The sequence below is a fragment of the Barbus barbus genome, assembly GCF_936440315.1.
Source record: "Barbus barbus genome assembly, chromosome: 2".
NCBI lineage: Eukaryota > Metazoa > Chordata > Actinopteri > Cypriniformes > Cyprinidae > Barbus > Barbus barbus.
This window is the reverse complement of record NC_136730.1, coordinates 14,340,117-14,364,031: the sequence shown is the minus strand read 5'-3', so window position 1 is coordinate 14,364,031 and position 23,915 is coordinate 14,340,117. Positions and strand designations below refer to the sequence as shown.

Here is a 23,915-nt window from a genome sequence, read left to right as displayed (position 1 = left end):
TCTCACATTCTTTAATCAGTAAGTCCTTTAAAGCTGCTAATGTAGACATAATCCTCCGTTCAGTTCCTGTATTGGGTTAATGGGCATGCTCAGCGAACCATGATCATCACACCAAGGTATTCTATTTCAAAACCTCTCAGACACCTTACCATGTTATAAAGCTGATCTAAGGTCAGTAGCCTCTTAACAAAACCACAGTGTTCTTAACGAAAATCTGTGATGTTTCTTGTGTTACAGATTTTTGAGCTCAGCAGTATGCAGCAGGAAAGGAAACTAAAATAAATATTTCTCATTCATGGAGTTTAGCTTCTAACACAGTCATGGACATATCTCTGTCTGAAGCATTCCAGAATGGAGTAAACATGTGACCGGAGTGCATTCATTTGCTTGGTTGGAGGTCTGAGCTGTTTTGACATGTTATGGTTCCAGTGGCAAAGAATACCAGCAACATGAACCTACACTGCAAAAACAAGACCACTAGATGGACCAAACCACTTCAAGCAATAGTCCTGGGCAGGAGAAAACAGCTCGCTGTGCAATTACTAGATCTTTTTCCACAAGTCTGCAATAAATCCTGTAAAAAACATTTGAGGGTAAACATTTTGCTCTGCAAAGCTGAGCATGTTGAAACCCTAGATATAAACCACAGTTTGATGTCGCACATGGTGACTCCTGTTGCATGCCTTAAGTTTATATGCCTCCCACTATGCACTATGTTCTCCTTTAGTTCTTGAGTGATTACAATTGATTTAATTTCCTCAACATATCAGACACATTCGGCCAGCTACACCTTGTTTAGAAGGACAGGAGCAGAGAGCGCTGGGCTAATAGATGGGGTAGGCCTATACATCTACCGACTGCCGCTAGTCCCTAGATCCTTATTAAAGTTCTCTCTGTGAAGGGAATTGAAAAGGATGTGCATGTGTGCGTGGATGGATCGAGTTTGAATAAAGTGAGTGTAATTGGTCTGGATAACACATCGGGACAGAAGGTTTGTGGAGTATGGTTAGTTGGTTCCTGTCAAAACACCATTTATCAAACTGAGGACAGTGAGACGGCAGAGGAAATAATTTTTAAAAGAGAGAAGGCCTTGACAATATATCATCTAATGCAAGGGCAAGTTTGGTCTCTCTGGTCCTCTAGTGCTGCCAGCCATGTACTAGGAACTAATACAAGAACAAAGTTATGCAAGAGCAAAAAGAGTCTGGATTTGGTCTGTTAAATTAGATTTCTCTTATTTTGAATCTTCATGCCAGAACTGAGAGAGAAAGAAAATGTTGCAGTTCTTTTAATGAAATGTATTGTGACATTCCCTGTAAGTGGTGGAAATGGCCAATATTTACTGGGGGGACTCTAACTTAATTTTAGATTACTTTTCGGATGTATTTTATCATAAAAACATTTATAATCTATGAAAACATTTATTAAGAACTTATGTCATATTTTCTCTAAACCTTCTTGTACATTAAGACAGGCACCTGCAATTCTACCCAAATTAAAGATGCGTTGTGTTTGAATTTGTGCATCTTATAATATAATTATTATTAATGACCTCTTGTGTTTAATAAAAAACAAACAAAAAAAACATTGATTAGTGAAATGAACTAATGATTTCATAAAATATTAGAATGATTGTCTCTCATTGGCCTGATTAGCTAAGCCCTCAAAACACGTCTTATTTAGCGGTACAGTATTGCATGATTTGTAGATTATATTTAATAGTTTACACTTTGCAAAAACCTTTTCAATTAGTTTTAAAAGGTAACATTACATTCTTAAGGACTCAACACTTACGTTTCTTTTCAGGAGCACTAGTGCTTCTACTTAAAAAAATAAAGAAATTAGGAACACCTTCTGATCAATGACAGAAATTAAACTTACTATTATAAGATGATGTTTGACTCCTTAAAGTATTTTTTTAACCTTTGTAATGCCATTTTTATCTTTATTAAATGTATGTCATATGTTGTGCCAAAATTAGATTTATTAACATTTTGTAATAAATAAATAAATTATTAAACAATAAATTAATTTAAAATAATAAGATACAATCAGGAAGACCTGAAATCAGCAACAATTAATCTTTGCACGGAACAGAAGAGCACAAATGTGGAATATTTACAGACTTTTTAACAAGACTCAGAGGTGGCATTAATACATTTAATAAAAACAATGTTATGAGATTGAATACAGAAACATTAAACAATTAAAATTTATACTTTAAATATGAAACTCCCAGTAGGTGGCAGCAAGTCACTGTCTGTCACTGAATCATTCATCTAATCGATTCGTTCAAACGGCTGATTCATTAAGGAATGAAGCAAGTGACTCTTTATGAATGGGTCATTGAATCATTGACTCACTAGATTTGTTCATAAACAGAGATTCATTCATAATCGAAAAAGCGCTGTTTGCTTGGAGATGCGCAGTGGCTCAGCTGTGACTTTATTTCATCAACAAAATAGTTCTCAACAGATCAGACAAGTGTTCCTAAAATGTAAGTCGCTTTATATTAACTTTTTAATAAAATCAATAATGTATAAATCTGTTGTATTAATTAAATTTCACATTTGCAAACTCTTTATAATCATTAAGTTCATCGCGATCTCACAAACTTCTATTTTAGTGAATGAAGCTCTCTACACTGCAAACTGAATCTATTATTTCTACACTTTGTTTGTTACAATGACTGACAAACTGCAGTCTGCTGTCAGGATCTGTGCTGTGAGGAGCAGCATGTGCAGCAATAGAGAAGCATTTCCATTGGCTGCAGTCTGCTCTCGATGGCCAATCAAAGACGGCATTTCCCAGCAAACCATAGACACAAATATCCCGCTACATTGTTTAGTCTGCACTGCACTACGGTTTATGCAGAACTGGGATCGCTTTTGTAGTCTTTTGAATGGATATAATACAGAAATCATTTTAATTTTCAAATAAATCTAACCAGTTGGAAATTAAACGCCGTCCCCCCTCGAAATTCACTCCCCGGACTCCGTCCCCCCGCGTCCCCCCATTTCCAGCCCTGCAACTGAAAGCAAATTTGAATGATAGGAGTAAATACTTGTGAAACCAAACAACCCTCATCAATATAACCAGACTCTTGTCTTGCTAAATGACAGGAGGTAAATGACAGAAAAGCCACAAGCCACCAAATAGATGTCTGTGAAGGAGACCAAAACACTGTAGGAAAAACAATTAGGATAAAATGAAATTGGTGACTGGAGCTACAGGATATTAGTTTTGTGGACTATGTGGTTTAAATAAATAATTAATTTAACCTTATTTATGTAAGTAAATTGCTTAAACCACAGTGTGATGTAATGCCGTTTTTAAAAGGAAAGACACAAGGGGATGAATTAACGGATAAATGAAAAAGATAACCAATAAACAAGCTTTGGGTTTAGTGTGGAGTGCATCAGACATTGTCATTCGATATTTGTTCTCAGTATTAAATTGCTTTTTTTGTGCCTATATTACATGGTTTCGGAATTATGTTGCTTTTATATGATCTGATTCCACTGATCATACTTTAAAATGTCAAATTATAAACCTCATATTGATGTTTTAGAACACTTACTTAACAGTTATTCTCTCAGTAGATGTAAAAATGCACAATTCCATAAGGATATTTAACTTTTTTCAAGTATCTTTAGACCCATATATGCAAGTATTCTTATAGTTTAACTATTAGAGCATGATTCATGATTCAGTTGCTTTGGATAAAAACATCATAATACATAAATGTAAGTGCATGTAAACTTAGACCCCATCCTTTGTTTACCCACCTACTGTCCATCGTTCCTGCCTCCCATTCTCTGTTAAACCAGAGCTGTGGTTTTGAGCTGCAGACGTTCTCTGCCCTGAGGCTGAGAAGGAGAAATCTCAAGACAGTTAAACTCTAATTTCTCCTCTCTTTTACAGTGATCCTGTCTCTGTTTGGGCTTCCCCAACATTCAGTTTAGTTAAAAAAATAATAATAATTAGCCTCAAGGGCCCGGAGCAGAAGAGTGTCAGAGTTCCTCAATCCACCCCGGCTGGACCTGATTAAAAAACACCAGGTTGAGAAGTAGTGATATCACTGATCTTGACTGAGAGGACAGTCAGCGTTTTTATGTGAAATGAGTTATAGATGTGAAGCTGATGTAGTTTTGAATAGATCGTGTACACTGGCATTAACTTAATAAGAAAAAATATTTTTAGAGAACAGAGTATTTAAATGATTTAAAAAGGCCCATCAAATTCATACTGCATGTTCTTGATGGAAAACTCCTAACACTGGTCTGGAAGCCATCTGCCCATCAAATAAATATTGCAGACGCTTTGCCAAATGGAGTAGGTTAGTTAAAAAAACACTCAAATTATAATTTAGAACATCCATAACTACATGGTTGCCTGTGAATAACAACAGTGCATATTTTGATATTATGTAACTCCATTGTGTATAATTGTGAAGCATGTTTTTCTTCACAAAAATGGCTTTCCCTTCATGATCATTATTGCACTTGGGGATGGTCTGTGCAAGAAGCAACAGCAAGAATGAATTAAATCTTAAGTAAAAAAAAAAAAAATTCAAACTCATCCTAGCCAAATAGTATTTTTAGCTACAACCAAAGCCAAATAAAGCACTTCATCCTAAAACTATTAGCTTTGGTTCTCATCTTGAAAAGCATTGTGAGGGCAGTCACTGAAATATCTAGAAATTCACAACAGCACCTAGGTAAGATATTTTCCAGACCGGCGTTTAGGAAGTGCACAGGTCACTAATGTGAGGCAGTAATTGCACAGATGGGGAGAGAGGAATCTATTTTCAGTGAGAACAGACCGTGTGTTGCTGTTGACAGGCTGAACTGTTATCCATTTCAGCACTTCCGTGGCTTCTCCTCTGTGGTATGTCCTACCCTTCCCCCTCAACACACATGTACACATGCACATATGAGAACGTTTACAACTGCAGACACACACAATACACAGCAAGTGGATGCAAGTGCTACTTAGAGTGTTGTGGGTGAAACCTGACTGTTTTTTCTTGCTTTTTGCTTTGAACTCTAAAGGACATAACTGTGGCCTTAGCTGTGAAGTATTTTAAGTGAGGCTCCTGGAAAGCCTGTACAGAGCTGCCAATTACTAGCCTTCATATCATAGTGTGGTCACAGGCACAGACCAGGCGCCTTTGGATAGAGCCCTTATTAAGATGGTCTGCCTCTGGAATTTTACAGTTCTTTTAGATAAACAGTGCTTTTGACATTTTGTGTTCTTTTAGACAAATATTGCCTCCTCAAATTTAGAGTGTTTTGGAATAATAAAATCACTATACAGTAAATGTACAGTCTTGGTAGATTTTTAGAATAATAGTGTTTCAGGAACTTTCATCAGTGCAGACAGAAACGTTTTGCCATGAAGATGCAGATGCAGGTTTCAAAGTAAACAGCACATTTTGCAAACATTTATAAACTTAATAGATTAAGCAACACAATTTTTGTCCTTTTATTATTTATAAATATTATTACATTTTTCAAGGTATGGTACGCAGGCATTTTGTAAAGTGTGCCAGTCATATTTAAAGCAGAAATTTCATATTTTTCGTTGCTTAAATATTGGCATGTGGTTGGCTTTCCCTGTGTTTATTATTTATTAAGAAAATTTTAAGGTATATGGCCTATTTGGCAAAATGCAATAATGCATGTTAAGCCACTTGAAATAGTCTCTCTGATACGATGATCTGTACTGTGACAGATGAGTTTGGGTTAACTATGCACAGACCAAGCGAAACCAAAGTGAAAATTCATATCACATCTATCAAAATTCAGTAAAATAGCCAAAAATTGCTGTGTTGATACATTTACCACATTTTGCTGTTGTTTTGTCTTGAACCTTTTTTGGATTATTTTTAACAAAACTGTTAACTAGCCCTACCCTATGAATCCTAATTTATATGTTATGAAAGCATAATTCGTGGAACTTCACTCTTAATTTGAAACATTTTCAGACATCACCTGTTGCTATTTATGAATCCCATAGCCACAGTGGTCTCTTAAAACAAAAATAACATCTGGGAGTTGCAGGTGATTCAGGATGATGAAGTGGGCCTCCAGATATGTTAGTTACGCTCTCTTGGTGGTGCATGTATGCAGCTGGTGGAAAAACGCATGCTTTTATCTTTTCATGCTTCAGAGCAGAAATGTGACCTCTTGCATTGTTACAGAAATTACCTCACTGTATGGGGCCATTAATAGTGCTAAAATAAACAGAAACTCTGTCTTTTGTCTATTATTTTCTTCCGTTTTTCTCTCAACAATATCATGCATTTTTTGCCAGTAGATTGTGCTGGTGGTGCAGTCAGACTAAGAACACCAGCACCACTCTATATTTGACTTACTCCAGTGTCCAGTTACCAGTAATCACTGTGTTGAAGCGTTTTACAGTTGCAATGCAACTGTAGTTTTAAAGTGCATTTGCGTGTGTAGATCTCAGGGTGTGGAATAGGGCTCATCTGAAGCTGAAAGTTGTGGTTAATAGCAGGAATAATGTGAGAAGAGAATAAAGGTTTGGCATGAGGTGAATACTGCAGGCGAGACAATTGCAATAATACAATTTGTGTGACTATAACTATGCTCCAGCAGCTACGTGGAGTTTTGTTGTCAAATGAGCAGGAACATTATCAGACAGGACCCACTAAGGGTCTCTCATGCAGTGGTTCTTTTTGAGTTCAACCGCTCCACATTTTTTTCCACATTTCACTGTTTTTTAATATTCAAAAATATTATGAATTTGACTGTACTGACACTTTCGGATGAAAATAAAATTTGAACTGAATTGAGCAGAATAATGACACTTTTGTCTTCTGAAGAGCTGTTTAATAGCTGGATTAAATTTGTTTCATAATTTGATGGATTTTGCAGAATTGACACTGTTATTGAACTGAACTGAATCAACATTGAACTGAGTTTAAAAAAAATGACACTCTTGCCTTCAGTAGAGCTGCATGTAGCTGAATTGAAATTTTTTCACAATTAATGAACTTTACACAGTTATGAACTGGACTGAATCATCATTGAACTGATGTGTGCTGTGTAATGGCACTATTGTCCTGCCATAACTGTTTTACAGAAGAATTGGAATTTCTCTTGTATTTAAAGAAGTTTGCTTAATTGATTCTGTTATTTTTACTGTTCATTTACCGTGAGGCTGCTTTGAAACAATCTATAGTGTATAAAGTGCTATATAAATAAAGGTGACTTGACTTGACAACAGTATTCAAAGGCCCGTGGCTTTTCCAATTGTTTGTGATTTGTAGATAAATATTAAGGATAAGAATGTTTAAAATATTTTTTACACACAAATTCTGTCTGATAAAATATTTTGGAACTTGGCAAGAACAAAATGTACATTCATCATAAAAATGCCCATGCCATTATATGATTGTATTAATTTACATGACTTTTCCAGATCTAGAAATCACTTTTATAAAATTAGACTACCAGAAATTCTGAGTATGTATGAATTTAATTTAAGACATATCTGGATTGTTACTTGTTTTAGCTTATTTTAATGCTTGTTTTGTCTCATTTTAAGTCGTCTTGAGGCCCACTTATACATTTTCCGAGTCCCCCTGGTTTACAACCACTGTTCTATAGCAGAACATAATTTTGTCTACTGTGGACAAAGAAACAATAACACATAAGATGTGATTTTACCCAGCTGAGTGTTCCTGCTTCCCTGCAGAATGAATGCTGGACAACTGATGGATGAAGACCAGATGAAGGTTTTCTCATGCCATCATATTGCATTAATTTTACCGTCACATGTGTGTCCCAGACAATAAGATTCTTTAATTCTTGTCTCATGCTGTCTCTCATTGTTGATCCATCACTTTTTTAGGCATATTTCTGCTGTTTATGTATTTCAGTCTCTCATGTGTCTGATTTAGTAACAAGCAACCAAGCAATCTGTTCCTCCAACACAACTCAGAGATGCAATTAAGCCCCTAAATAGGACTAAGACTGATTCATTGTAAAAACACGTTGCCTCTTCAGACAGTTAAAGACCGAAGGGCCCTTATCTGGCTGTCTGCAGACATATCTGTGGCTCTCAGGCTGGTTTAAAGGCATTTCTGACTGTTTTATCAGGGTTCGTAGAGTACAGGCTGTCTCTCATAAGGATCTCCCTAATCAGTCTTAATAACACAAATACAGCCTCGGGAAGTGCCAGAGTTTCATCAGTGCATGCATGCCAAAAAGAAGCATTTTGTACAGCCATTTCTATTTCATTGTTACGACTTTCTCGGTTTCTTATTCGCTCAGCCCTTTTTACAGCTATTTGTGAAAAATAGTGATCTTCTACAAGTACACACTCACTTTGCATTAATATAGATAGATAAAACATTGTACCTGTAAAGCATTCATAGTGAATTTCCAGTCATTTGTATCAACACCAAACATCACGTTTGTGTGTTTTGACAGCTGTCCCAGGTCTTTCATTCTGTTTCTTTGCTTTAATTTTGCACAGCACATTCTGAGGCTTGCTGACAGATGTTTTCGCAGACACAATATGAGATATTTGGACACATTGATCTGTCTATACTCGATGACAGTAACGCTCCTGCTGCCTTGTGCTTCAAAAACCAGGTCAGAGAGGTCAATGGCACTTTAAAGAAACATTCTCTGGAATTTCTGATGGGGGATTGTAGGAGGAAGGGTCACATAGGGATGAAACGGGAGAGATGTACGCTAACAATGATGCAAAAAATATTACTGCCCTTTTCACCTCCACGCTACTTGAGAGGAGATAAATTAACATGTATTTTCGAGGAAGAATAACTCTTGATATGTTTGTATGTATGTATTATGTGTGGGTGGGTGTGTTTTCAAATGTGCTTATATAGAATTCCCATAGACTTCCCCTTCTTAACAGAATCCCTGCTGGGGGAAAGGAAGAATCCTACTCGAGATGAGCATTCATCGGAAATAGGAAATTTCAAATCCATTTGGTCAAGGACTTTGATGTAATGACTCCCTAAGGAGGCTGATCAGAAAAGCAGGCAAAGAATTTGGAAAGCACTAAAAGCATTCACTAACTTTCAGAAGGACAGCAGAAAGAGAGAAATAAGTTTTATGGAGAGCTAGTTCTGCTCTGGTTTGGCAAATGGAAAAGGAGTTGGGGATCTGGCAACCCAGAATGCCCACTAAGTGAAGACAAACACTGTGGTTAGAGCAAGAATCAGCAGGAGCGCTGGGCGAACTGAAGAGAGATTACGTAAGAACTTAGATCCGTAGATGTCTACCTTTCTGTCTGTCTGTCTGTCTGTCTATCTATCTATGTCTGTCTGTCTGTCTGTCTGTCTGTCTGTCTATCTATCTATCTATGTCTGTCTGTCTATTCAAAGTGTCTAGACAGACTTTTCTTTATACACTGAACAAAATTATAAACACAACACTTTTGTTTTTGCCCCCATTTGTCATGAGCTGAACTCAAAGATACACAAAAGGCCTATTTCTCTCAAATATTGTTCACAAATCTGTCCAAATTTTGGCAGTACATCCAACCGACCTCACGACCGCAGACCACGTGTAACCACACCAGCCCAGGACCTCCACATCCAGCATCTTCACCTCCAAGATTGTCTGAGACCAGCCACTCGGACAGCTGCTGCAACAATCGGTTTACATTACCAAATATAAGGAAGCTCATCTGCATGCTCGTTATCCTCATCAGGGTCTCGACCTGACTGCAGTTCGTGGGCAAATGCTCGCATTCGATGGCGTCTGGTACTTTGGAGAGGTGTTCTCTTCACGGATGAATCCCGGTTTTCACTGTACAGGGCAGATGGCAGACAATGTGTATGGCATCATGTGGGTGAGCTGATGTCAGCGTTGTGGATCGAGTGGCCCATGGTGGCGGTGGGGTTATGGTATGGGCAAGCATATGTTATGGACAACGAACACAGGTGCATTTTATTGATGGCATTTTGAATGCACAGAGATACCGTGATGAGATCCTGAGGCCAATTGTTGTGCCATTCATCCACGACCATCACCTCATGTTGCAGCATGATAATGCACAACCCCATGTTGCAAGGATCTGTGCACAATTCCTGGAAGCTGAAAACATCCCAGTTTTTGCATGACCAGCATACTCACCGGACATGTCACCCATTGAGCATGTTTGGGATGCTCTGGATTGGCGTATACGACAGCGTGTTCCAGTTCCTGCCAATATCCAGCAACTTCGCACAGTCATTGAAGAGGAGTGGACCAACATTCCACAGGCCACAATCAACAACCTGATCAACTCTATGCGAAGGAGATGCGTTGCACTGTGTGAGGCAAATGGTGGTCACACCAGATACTGACTGGTTTTCGGGCGGGACCCCCCCCCCCCCCCCCCCCCCGACCCCCCCAGACCCCCCCAATACAGTAAAACTGCACATTTTAGAGTGGCCTTTTATTGTGGCCAGCCTAAGACATACCTGTGCAATAATCATGCTGTCTAATCAGCATCTTGATAAGCCACACCTGTGAGGTGGATGGATTATCTCGGCAAAGGAGAAGTGCTCTCTAACACAGATTTATTGTTGATTTGTGAACAATATTTGAGAGAAATAGGCCTTTTGTGTACATAGAAAAAGTCTTAGATCTTTGAGTTCAGCTCATGAAAAATGGGGGCAAAAACAAAAGTGTTGTGTTTATAATTTTGTTCAGTGTAGTTCAAATAATCATTGTTAAATGGCAGATTCTCAAGTCAGTCTAAATGGTTCACCACCCTGCTGTTTATTAGCAAGTTGGGTTTGTGAGACTACACAATGCAGCTTTTATCAATCATCAGCCATAGCAAAATAAAATGCATTTAGAGCCAACTGAACATTTCATTCTCCAAATGCATTAGAGTAAATGAATTAGAGGCTTGGCAATTGAGGATGTTCTTGCTAAAAGGCAAATCTGATCAGAGAGGTTTGGCCTCTCTATGCACTTCAGCTGGGCAGTAGAATTGTGGATAAGGCCTTCGACCTGTGCAGCTCTGAAAGATTGAAAACGTGTCTGGTAAAAGCTTCCAGACCTCCACGCCATTTAGAGTCAACGGAAGGAGCCAAAAACCATGAAATATTACAGTTTGACTGCAATGCCAATTAATTGCATATGAACAAAAGGACTTTCCTGCTGTGCTTGCATAACAACTTAATGCATTTGCAGATCTGGGTTGGCGAAACCATTTTTCAAACCATAAATGTCATTCAGGACAAGAAAGATGTATGAAAACACAGACGTCATAATCATTTGTAACGGAAAAAGGGAGTAGAAGCTGCAGTAGGCTGCAAGATGAGGCAATAAATCATTTTGCTGCAATTTATAGCATTGCTGTAAAGTGAGACTGAAAAATTAAGAAAAATTAATATATTTGATATGAGTCACCACTGCTGCTGTCTTTTCCCATTGTCTGGATCTTGAAGTTTTCAAGTTGTTCCAACTTGAAATCATCAACCCTGTATTTCCCTATTTTCCAAAGTCTTTAATGCAAGTTGACAGGGGACAAATCAACCTGCATGGCCCTACCATGCACTTTTTTTAAAAGTATGGCCACTGTTCTAGAAAGTCCTACATAGATAGATGGTATCTGTGGTTATCTGTCCCAGATCAGAGTACACAGGAAACCAGGTAGTGTTAACTTAGAGATGACATCTGGAGGTACCTTGCCAGGAATGGAGACTTTTATGTGTTGTTCATCCATCATTTTGACTTTGCAGTCCTGTTTCTGCTAAATGTGCTTCAGTGATTTAGATTCAATAGCTATCTATTCGTTTATTAGTTGAAGAACATTAAAGAGCAGTGGAGGAACATTGAATTCATTCAGTATAAATCAAAGTTCATCTCACTCAACTCAATCTAGATTAGGTGGCTAGACTCTTAATGTTAAGGTCTGTCATTTATCTTCATTATTGCTTCTTTTATCTATTACATTTCATTTAGTGCTTAAATTCTTTCCACAGACCCAGACATTGTGATTACACAGCTGCTCTTACCGCTGCACGCTGGAAGGCCCCCCTGGTGTAGGTGCCACCTCCTCTGTAGGTGATGGAGGGGATCTCTTTGCTGAAGAGCGAGCACTTGTGTTGGTGGGCTTTGGGTGCGGACACATAGTCCACTCTTGTAACCACATGGCTCTTGGAACTGAATGTCACCAGCGCTACACGTGTTGCCTCCGGCGCCACCGGAAAATCTGACAGCAGCTTCCGCACGAATCGCAGCTCGCTCCCAAAGTTAGAAGCTCCAACGCTGGACGACTCATCCACGAGGAAGACCAGATCCAGACAGCCTCCCCGTTCCCGGAGAAGACGCACGTTCCTTCGGAAGACCTGGCCGAGACGTTCCACTTTGCTCTCCGTGCTCTCAGAGAGGTTTTGCCGGGTTTGGGCTGCCTGACGCAAACCCCGCAGGGACAACTGCTGAGCCTGGCCCACCCAACCAGTACAGCATGACCAGTACAGGAGCAGTAAGGTGAACCTTAAAGTCAATGCAATTCTTAGTTTCACCATGATAAAGCCACAAACTCCAGCGTCCTGTAGTGGTTATATTAGTGGAATATTGAGGCGTATAAGTTTGTTGCAGTCCTTCTCTTCTTTAGTTTTCTCTATCTTTTCCAAGCAGGGTGAGTCTTTTATCTCTCCGCTGGTCTCAGGCATCTGTGGAGCTCCTGGATTTCAGACACCCTCCAAATGCATCTCCCCTCTCTCTCAAAATCATTTAAAAAGAGCGAGATGGTGAAAAAAAGTTTGGTGAGAACGAGCGAGGGTGAGTGTGCTGGTGCGAGAATAAGGGAAGGAGTGAGAAGGAAGAGTGAAAGAGAGCAGCGGCGGAGGAGGAAAAAAGGGGCAGTCAGAGGCGTGAGTGTCTCTCTCTTTTCTTCTCGTCCCGTTCTCTTGCTTATCCCCTACTTGTTCTGCCCTTCTCTCTTTCTTTTCCTCTGCTTGCCCTAGAGTGCTTGAGTGAGGTTGTGTGTCATTGGAGCTCTCCAGACTGTCCGTCAGCCAATGCCTTTGTGAGAGAATAAGGGTGTGTGTGTGTGTGAGGGATAATGAGAGAGAGAGAGAGACGTTTGTCTATCGGCCTGTCAACATGCCCAAAGAAAACTTCAGCACGGGGCCTGTTGATCAAATCCATATGTCTGGCACTCGTCTTCTCTCAGATGAACAATCTCACCAAACTACCAGGCAGATACCAAAAGAGCCATCTGCTAATGAGAATAATCGCGAGGAGCTGCAGACAAAACAAGCATGAAATGGATACAAAAGCAACACAATTTATTTGACAAGCAGATAAGCTCTTAACAGGTTTTAAATCGAAGGAACGTTATATTAAGAGTCCACATGTCATGCGAGTTTTGTAAGCAGAGCCTCCAGTCTTTATTACTTCCTCTTGTTTTCTCTTGGGGGTCTTGTGGGGAGAGAAATCTCAAGTAGGATCTGACCCCCCTCTCTGTCTCTTTTATTTGTTCCTCCTTTCTTTTGTGATTTTTATCTGTAACTAAAACAAAGTCTCAATGCTCAACGCAGTTTTAGGTGGGCCGGCCACAGTTTGGCTGTATAACGTAGCATTTTGAGCCGGGCTGAAACTTAAATTAATACAAATGAATGCCACGTGTGAATCCCAGCTGTCATGGCTTTGACGGGACAAAACAGACAAGGATTAGCAGTATTGTGAGATTATAGCTCAAAGAGCTACTGATTCTTGCCTGAACCAACCATTTACTATTTGAATTTCCTGAAGAAATAAAATCAATAAAAATACTGCATTCGTTTGGTACACATCGGTACAAATAAGTGTACCGTTACACCCCTAATATATATATATATATATATATATATATATATATATATATATATATATATATATAATATATATATATATTTTTTTTCATGTATTTTTCTTACATGCCATCATGGTAACTGTATATATACAGACACATTTTAAGTCCTACACATGCACCATAAATTCACTCTAATCTGTAAATCGGTCTCCTTCTGTCTTTCATCTGATTGGCTAAATGGTGGTGACACATTCTTGACATTTATCCAAACAAGAGGGGGATATGTCAAGATAATATAAACAACTCATTTCTTGTAACATTAGTGTTAATCACTTCACACTTGCTTATGAAAAATAATGTATGTGTTTGTTATGATGCAAGTAATTTTACAAAGAGTTTACAAATAGGGGATTTACAATACAAAAAGGCTTTTTTCTCATTAGCTACTTGGCAAAGCAAAGTGTCTTATGTAAAACTTAAAAATAATAGAATAGTGGCCTCTACAGGTTAATAAGGGTATTTGTTATCCAGTTGTTCGACTGTTGAGAAACCAGTGCTTTTCATAATTGTAAGTAAAACTATTTTTCATTACAGAACAATGGTTCTGAACCTAGGGGCCAGGACAAAATAGACAAAAAAAATTATTTAAAAATTTAAAATTATTTAAAATAAAACAACTAAAAGTCAAGATTCCCACAGTCTTAGAGAATGTTGATAAGGTAGCCTATTTTAAGTGTGTGTGTATATATATATATATATATATATATATATATATATATATGTATATATTTAAGAAAAATATGTTATGTTAAGATATTAAATATATTTATATTATTATATAATTTATATGAATATAAATATATACATATAAATACATGTAAATATTTTCAAAATATATGCTGTATGTGTGTCTTTATATATACATAAATATATAAATATATATACATATAAATATAAATATACACAGTACACACACACACATATATTATGTAAACAAAAACTTTGGTAACACTTTCTATGAAGCCCATATTTATAATACATTATAAGAGTATTTTTAAGGCATTATAATTAATGCATAATGTATTATGAAAAACTGTATAATATGTTATATCATCTTATGAATATTCATAAGAACAGTTTTAATGTATAATAATATTTACTTATTTGTGGTTATAGTTTTTAGATGATTTATAACACACAGTGAACACGTTGCATCCACTTAAGTTACAATGGATTATATTTCTCATATTTATAATGTATTATGCTGTAAGTCTCATATCTTGCCATCTTTCTTATGCTACTTTACTTAAAGCAAAGACCACTTATAAGTATAGTAATAATAATAGTAATATTTTTTTTCTCAAACAGCCATAAGCTCAGATATCAGATCAGGTGAATGTGTAATATGACACATTTTCTTTGAACTATTTTTAGTGTAATATCAGTTTGATTATTTTGATGATACTCTTTAGACAGCTGTTGATAAGTAACTCTGTAACTACATGTTAACTAGCAGTCATTGGAGTATTAGTAGTATGTCTGATAAATATATGCTAACACTTTATTTTGATGGTTCCCCAACAGACAAACTGACTATAAGTAACTTTGCAAGTACGTCAACATTCTACCTACCATAACCTAAACCTAAGCCTACTAATACGCTAATAAAGCTTTCCTGCAGCTCATATAGTAGAGCATGCCGCTAGCAATGCCAAGGTCATGGGTTCGATTCCCAGGGAAAGCAAGAGCTGATAAAATGTAAAATCTGTAAATGCAATGTGAGTCGCTTTGGATAAAAGCGTCTGCTAAATGCATAAATTAAAACTAAAATAACACTCCACACCTAACCACTTACAAGATGTAGTAAGATACTGTGCAGATCTTAAATAAACAATGTCAAGATGTATAGTGTCAGTCCTGTGTCTTGTTTCCTCCTCCTCTCATGTGCCCATATTTGGTTAGTTCCTGTTCCTGTCCTCGTTTGTTGTCATTAGTTTATTAGTCCCCAGCCCTGTGTCATTAATTATCTAGTTTTCTCCTGTGTTCATAAGCCCTGTGTTTCCCTGCCTCTGGGTCCGGTCTGATCGTCTTCATCTGTGTCTCCCGCGATCCCTGAGTTTCTTATCAATAAAGTTTAAAGTTCTTAGTTCCTCGCCTCCGCGTTTCCCTGTTCCTGAGAGTGTGACATATAGTCCATTATAAATGTAAAAGTAGATTTAATATGGTGTTCATTGTGTAATAAATAATCAGAAACTTAAAAGTTATAACCACAAATGTGTAAGCATTATAATGTATTATAATTGTTGTTATGAATATTTATAAGATGATATAACATATTATAAGTTTTTTTTTTTATAATGCATTATGCATTTATTATAATGCCTTAAGAATACCCTTATATTATAAATATGGGCTTCATAGAAAGGGTTACCAAAAAAATTTTTTCGGATGCGATTAATCATTTGACAGCACTAATACACACACACACACACACACATTTTACTATACTGTACTAATGCGAATTTACATTTCCTTCAGCCTAAGGCATGTTCATTCATTATTTATTCATTTAGATTTACATTTATTCATTCAGCAGCTTTTATCCAAAGTGACTTACAATCGATGAATACAATAAGCGATTCATTATAAAGAGGCAAATAGACACAGGAAGTGCTTGTAATACAAAGTCTCAGGCATTGTTCAGAGTAAATACTAGCTAGACAGGGAGAGGTTAAAGAAAGAAATCAAAGTGTTTTTTTTTTTTTTTTTTTAGATGCAGTCAAGTGATGATGGAAGAGATGAGTTTTCAGGTGTCGCTTGAAAATTGTCAGGGATTCAGCATTCCGGATAGGGGTGGGAAGTTCATTCCACCAGCCAGGAACAGTGAATGAAAACGTTCTGGAAAATTGATTTTGTGCCTCTTTGTGATGGCACCACTAGGCGTCGCTCAATCGCAGATCTCAGACTTCTGGAGGGGATGTAGATTCTCATAAGTGGGAGGGTGCTGAGCCTGTGGCTGTTCTATATGCAAGCATTAGTGTCTTGAACTTGATGCGAGCTGCAACTGGGAGCCAGTGCAGGGAGATAAAGAGAGGTGTGACATGGGCCCTTTTGAGTTCGTTGAAGAACAATCGTGCCACTGCATTCTGAATCATTTGTAAAGGTTTGATTGTGCATGATGGAAGTCCAGCTAGAAGAGCATTGCTGTAGTCCAGTCTAGAAATGACAAGGGCCTGGACAAGAAGTTGTGCAGCATGCTGTGTAAGGAAGGGCCTAATCTTTCTGATGTTGTGCAATGCAAACCTGCAAGATTGAGCAGTTTTTGCAATGTGGTCTTTGAATGTCAGCTGGTCATCGAAGATTACACCAAGATTTCTGACCAAACTTGATGGGGTAATTGTTGATGAACCTAACTGGATGGTAAAATTATGCTGTAGAGTTGGAGTGGCAGGGAAGACAAGAAGCTCAGTCTTTGCCAGGTTGAGCTGTATGTGATGTTCTTTCATCCATGCCGAGGTCTCAGGCAGCCTGAGATTCGTGCAGCTACTGCTGGATCATCTGGTTGAAATGAGAGATAGAGCTGTGTATCATCCGCATAGCAATGGTAGGAGAAACCATGTGCTTGTATGATGGGACCCAGTGATGTAGTGTATGTGGAGAAGAGGAGGGGTCCAAGAACTGATCCCTGAGGAACCCCAGTGACCAGCTGATGTGCTCTGGATACCTCCCCTCACCAGGCCACCTTGAAAGACCTACCAGTGAGATAGCATTCAAACCAGCGAAGTGGAATCCCTGTGATGCCTAGTGATGAGAGGGTGGACAGGAGGATATGATGATTAACAATGTCAAAAGCAGCCGATAGATCCAACAGAAAGAACTGATGATTTGGAATCAGCTTTTGCAATCCGCAAGTTTATGTCAGAGTACAAATTCATAAAGAGCTCTTATTTATTCTGCTGGCTCCATCTATTGGGGAAAGGATGCATGTGCGCCCTGCATAGGCCATTATTTGATAGACCATTATTAGACCCATAAAATCAAAATTATAGATATGTAATATTTTGTTCATGTTTGTAAACTATGAGGCCATGTATAAGCTATACTTGTTGTAAATGTTGACAAACATCACTTTTAGCAGGTTTAGTAGGCTATTTCATTCTTTGCAAAGCACAGAATCAGACACTGGTTAAGAAAAAACAGATCTAAATGTTGCATGCATACCATTTTATTTATGGCTCATATGCTTTTGAATGGCATTAATTGGAAAAGGTGCTGTTTACAGCCAGATGTTGTAGTTATAGCATGCACCAGCAGGGGCTAATGGGGACATCTAACCAACCTTACCATATACGGCATGCTCTCTAGAATGGTAATATCTCTCCCCCTGATAAAAACCAACCAGCAAGTAGCAAATCAATGCTTCATGGCTATGAACGAAACCTATTGCAACACTCTTTGAAATGATGCATTAAAACCTATTAAAACATTGTATTTTCATGTTTTAGCAATTATTTCCTTAGCTTTGCTTTAGCTTAAGCTAAATAGTTTTTTTTTTTTTTTGAGTACTCATGAGTCAAGTACTGTACACTGGCCATAAAATAAAATGTAACAATCGGTCTGGTGGTGCAGGTTCTCAGAGATAAGTTTAGCACAATCTCTGACATAGACATGAATAATTCATGAGCTCTTCAGTTGAATGATGGACCACACCATGCTTTGACATCACAATGTATCAGTGACGTGAGATTATACCATCTGCAAAAGAAAAGGCTGCATTTATTTAAAGTTTAACATATTTATCCTGTTAAAATAATACAGCCAGCAGAGACGTAAACCACATTACATGTGTGAAATGTGAAACACTTTACAGCTGCATTTCTGGGAGAAGAATTTGGTCTTTCTGAGAAATAAGGCATAGGAAAACATGTTGTTCCTCTCACACACTTAAGACCAGAGAGGAAAGAAAGAAACAGTTACTGTCCCTTTCTGTAGTGTTTGACAGAAAATCCAGCACACAAACCCATAACACAACTTGGTCTTGTTCCATTCTTGACGACAGAGTAATTTGTAATTTACCTACTAAAAAAATTCTCACACGTGCAAAAACCAGAAGAGCCTCAGGGGAGCAAAAGTGGATGTCTCTGATGGGACAGCAAAGCACAAAAATGAAAAACAGAGCAAGGGAGGAGAGGAAAAGCAGGGAGACAGAGGAGACTGGATTGAACCAGAGTTCCAAAAACATGATCACGCTGAGGAGAGCGTGAGGAGCGAAGTGAAAACAGAGAACACTGGGAAGAGGGGGAGAGACCAAACCGGCAAATAGGAAGAAAGAGAAAAGCAGTTTTCCAGAAAAGCAAACAAATATGACAGGAACAGCGAATTTAAAGGAATAGTACATAATTTTGTTCCAAACCTGTGTGACTTTCCTTATTCTGCAGAACACAAACAAGAATGTTTTGAAGAACATTGCAACCAAACAGTTTTGCTGACTTCCACTTTATAGACAAAGAAAAAAGTCTGTTTCTGAACAACATGAGTAAGTAAATGATCACTGATCTTTCATATTTTGTGGATTTAATTAAATGCAATTAACAAAGATGTATTAAAAACCTCATAATTAAGATGTGACAGGCATTGCTTAAGCCTTAATAGTATCATTAACAGATGATGAAAGAGGGTGATCAGTTCAACAATGATGGTTGGCTAAATGTAATTAACACTTTGCTATTGTGCTGCTGATGAAAACACTAATCCCAAACCACTCTGATTGATCACTGAAACACCCACCTATGATTAAAAACAAAAGACACCCTCTCATTCCACAAGAAATGTATATACACAGTTAATTACAAAGAAACATAGTGGGAAGGGTGGGACAAAACAAAAGCAGAGTTTTGAAACACACATATCCAACTGTATGTGTTGGTTAATATTAAAAGTGAAGTGAAGTGACATTCAGCCAAGTATGGTGACCCATACTCATACTCGGAATTCGTGCTCTGCATTTAGCCCATCCATCGTGCACACACACAGCAGTGAACACACACACCGTGAACATACACCCGGAGCAGTGGGCAGCCATTTTATGCTGCAGCGCCCGGGGAGCAGTTGGGGGTTCGGTGCCTTGCTCAAGGGCACCTCAGTCGTGGTATTGAGGGTGGAGAGAGCGCTGGACATTCACTCCCCCCACCTACAATTCCTGCCGGCCGGAGACTCGAACCCGCAACCTTCGGATTACAAGTCCGACTCTCTAACCATTAGGCCACGACTTCCCCACAAAAGGATACTCCATCCAAAAATAAATATTCTGTCATAATTTACTCGTCCTCATGTCATTCCAAACTTGTGTGCGTTTCTTTCTCTTGCATAAAACAAAATAAGATATTTTGTAGAAAGTTGGGGCCCAAACAACATTAAACTCCACTGACCACACTGTATGGACAAAAAATACACACTTTTCTAAATATTTTCTTTTGTGTTCCACAAAAGGAGGAATCATATAGGTTTCGAACAACAACTTTGGGTATGTGTTTGCTCACAAATACAAACATGCATATCAGTTACAGACAAAACAAAAGAAACACTTAGAGTTAAAGTATGTATGCTGTAGAACTGAATATGGCACAAAAACATATATGTAAATATAGTTTTATTCCTTTTGAGTGTGTGTTCAGTTTTTTTATGAATATCTATGTTCTTGGACAGATTATTCCTGGAGCACATGTGCTCTGTGTGTATGGTAAACAGATGTATCAAATTACACTTCCTAGAAATACTCACGACCCCTCGCTACATGCCTCTCTTTCTTTTTTCTTCACTTACACTCTTACTTTTTATCTCTTTCTCTAACAAGTTCAAACTAAGTTTATAATTCTCTGTATTCACACAAACACATACAGTGTGCCACATGTACACGTACTGAAATATAGCCTGTCCTGTTTTTCATTTCCTCCATCCTACCTACTAAGGGAACTTCATCCACATTGCATAAGACTCCTTCTTGTGAAGTGTTAAATAAAGTGTGCAGGCACCAAATCTGGTATGTGTCGCAGAGCATGACTCAGCAGCCTTGAGGTCAACAACTCAAAAGCAGTTCCGTTTTTCTGAGTCACTAATCAAATGAGTAATTGTGTGACATTGTGCATGCGAACTCCTTTGTGCAGAAGATCAGATGCTCTTTTGAATGTCTGAAATTCATATTATAATCATTTATTCATATTATATTTGTTATATATTTTATTTACAATAATAATGTTTACTCACATGCTATAATATTGTATTAAAAATATGTGAAATTTTAATTATTCACCAGTGTGATATAAGCCAGGTAAAATGAAATGTCATGGTCCATATTCATTTATCAAAAAATATTACTGTGTCAATCGCCCGTAAATTAGCAGAAAGGGATGCTGCTTGGGCAATATCTTTCTATATCCTGCTGCCGATTAGGTATCTCCGAATTTTACTCTCTCTTAATGTGATCTGGTTATAGTTCAGTTTTCTCTGAGGTTAAGCTGGGCTTGTTTGTCTTGCTGAGCTCTGTTTTTGTATTGATATTGTCATTGCTAAGATTTTTTCCAGCCACTGGGCAGTAAACAGAACTAAAAGCTTTGGGTATTAATTAACCTCATAACTCTGCAAATCTCAGTAGTTTCTAGTGCCCTCTTATCACTGAGAAAGTAGAGTATTTGTGTGCGGCATCTGAGAAGACAGAGACAGAGAGACAAAGGGTAATAGTGGCCATATCAATTTAAGCAACAATTTATCTGTGTGTTGAAGGCTAAATGTTGCTGACATTTGACAATCCACTGCAGTTTAAACTCAATGCTCTTTCTTCCCCATCATTTTTATCTTTTTTCTTTCACTCTGAAAACGTGTAAGAGTTTTTGAAATGTTCTTCACAATACATTCTTTCTTTACTGGCTGTATCTTTCCCATTTTCTCAGCCCTCTTTTCCTTTCACGCATTATAACTTGAAGTTTTGTGTCCATCAGCATTTTGCACTCTCCACAGGTATCGTTTATCAAACTGATCAGATAGGAAAGTTTCATCAAAACGGCTGTCTGTTTCCTGTGTACTTCCTCAGGCCTTCAGCTGAACGTGCCCCTCACTCATGTGGATTTGACATGTTTATCTGTCCACTGTCTTGCTGATTAAAAGGAGGAGATTGGGTCAGTCCAGACAAGATTAGTGTAACCCACATTTACACAGTTCATACATGCACGTTTACACTTAGTGAAGGTTAAAGGGCATTTTAAATATTTTAAGACAACATTAACCATTTTCGGATGATTTATAAAATATTTGTTTTTGATGGTAGGCATAGTTCAAGGGAATAAAAAGCAGCAAAAACATTAACCAGAAATTATGCATGACAAATATTCAGAATCTTTGAATTTATTTTATTAAATAGATTTAAAGTTCTGCAATGCAAAGAAATATTATATTATATTATAATCAGTATTTGTTTTGACACAAGTATTTTTAAGTATTGTAAGTAAGTATCGCCCCATTTGCACATTTTTTCTTGTTTAAAACAGGTTTCTGCTTAAAACATGAGAAAAAAAAATGTTCAGTTAGAAACTACTGTGATGTGATGTTGTGAAAATACAACCACTGAAATATTGTTTTGAAATCATCTCTCCTTGTCACACTCATTGAGTTCATGAATTAGAGATGAAGAGATTACACAGAGAGTAAACAGTCTGTATCAAACTTAGAGAATGAGTGTTGATGTCAAATGAATTTCATCTCATTTCACAACGAATGTCATATTAACCTGTAAAAGCTGCTCTAAGGTCTATACCCGTGTACTATCTGTTTACTTGGATACACGGCTGACTAATGTTTGTAAGATGGTATTTAACTGGTTTAGTTTGGCCCAATGCCCTGCTTACGCTCGCTGAGCAAATTAATGAGAAAGAAGGCCATCATGAGGGCTGTGTGTGGCTCTGTGTACATGTGTGTGTGGAGCAGTGCGTGTGTGTGCCTATGAGAGCCATTAAGATATCAAGCAATAGCCCATTTATCTATGACAGCACAGCTGTGCCAATACAGTTCTGGAGTCTTCTTGTCCAATTTGATTCACGTAATAATGAATGATGTGATGCAGTGGCAAAAACATTACATTTACCTCAACTGCCCTCCTACTCTTCTCTTTTCTGTCTATTAATATATCTAATAAATAATATCTACAAAATATTTGCTTGGTCTAAAACATTTGTTCTGGATCATTAGATATGACATTATGGTGCCTTAGAGGCCTGTCTAAAACTGGTTTCTTTTAAGATGCACTGTAAAATATTTCCACCCACCTCAATTTAAAAAAAAATTAAGTTCAGTTGATGGCAGTGGCAAAGGGTTTCTGAATTGTGCATACCTGTTTAAATACCATCAGACTGGCTGTACATGCCATTTGGGGACTGGTGTCTAATTTGAGCTTTTATTTCAAAATAAAATCTATAACTTCTACTTCGTTTACATATTTTAAAAAATGTAAAACATTGATGTGTTGACAGATCCCTCATTAACAAATAGGCACAAAAACATATTTAGCCATAATATATTCACACCTCAGATGTCTCAGGGGAAAAAAGTGATCTATGAAAGTACAGCCTATTATGGCTACATATGTTTTTGTGCGGGATCTGTGAACACATAAAAAAAAAAAAAAAAACATAATATAATATATATATATGTGTGTGTGTGTGTGTGTGTGTGTGCATGTTTATGTGGTTTATGAGGACACAAATTTGTATAATGACATGGGTATGACAGAGGTATTACGATATGAAGGTGGTTTATGAGGACGCTGCCTATGTCCCCGTAATTCAAAAGGCTTAAAAAACATACTAAATGGTGTTTTTTTTTAAATCTAAAAATGCACAAAGTCTCCTGTGAGGGCTAAGTTTAGGTGTAGGGTTGGTGTAGGGACACAGTTTGATTAGTATAAAAACTATTTTAGCCTACTTCCTAAAACGTTTAATCATACTTTTAATCAGACGTGTGATTACTAAAAGGTGTACATACATACTAGAGCATTTGTAACGCATTTTAAAGTCCCTCAGCCTTCTTTGTGAGATAGTGTAATATTTTCACCAGGCTTTGGAAGCAAA

At 37.6% G+C, this 23,915-nt stretch overlaps 1 protein-coding gene across 2 annotated transcripts in view; it reads right to left on the bottom strand.

Moving 5' to 3' along the window:
- The window catches only part of svep1 (sushi, von Willebrand factor type A, EGF and pentraxin domain containing 1), a 69,435-nt gene extending 56,423 nt beyond the window's left edge, over positions 1–13,012 (bottom strand). For both annotated transcript variants that reach the window (XM_079442593.1, XM_079442594.1), the window contains exon 1: positions 12,017–13,012. In XM_079442593.1, coding sequence (XP_079298719.1) covers positions 12,017–12,529 — 513 coding nt within the window. In that variant the 5' untranslated portion in view covers positions 12,530–13,012. The remainder of the gene's footprint in view (positions 1–12,016) is intronic.
- Between the last annotated feature and the right edge of the window lie 10,903 nt (positions 13,013–23,915).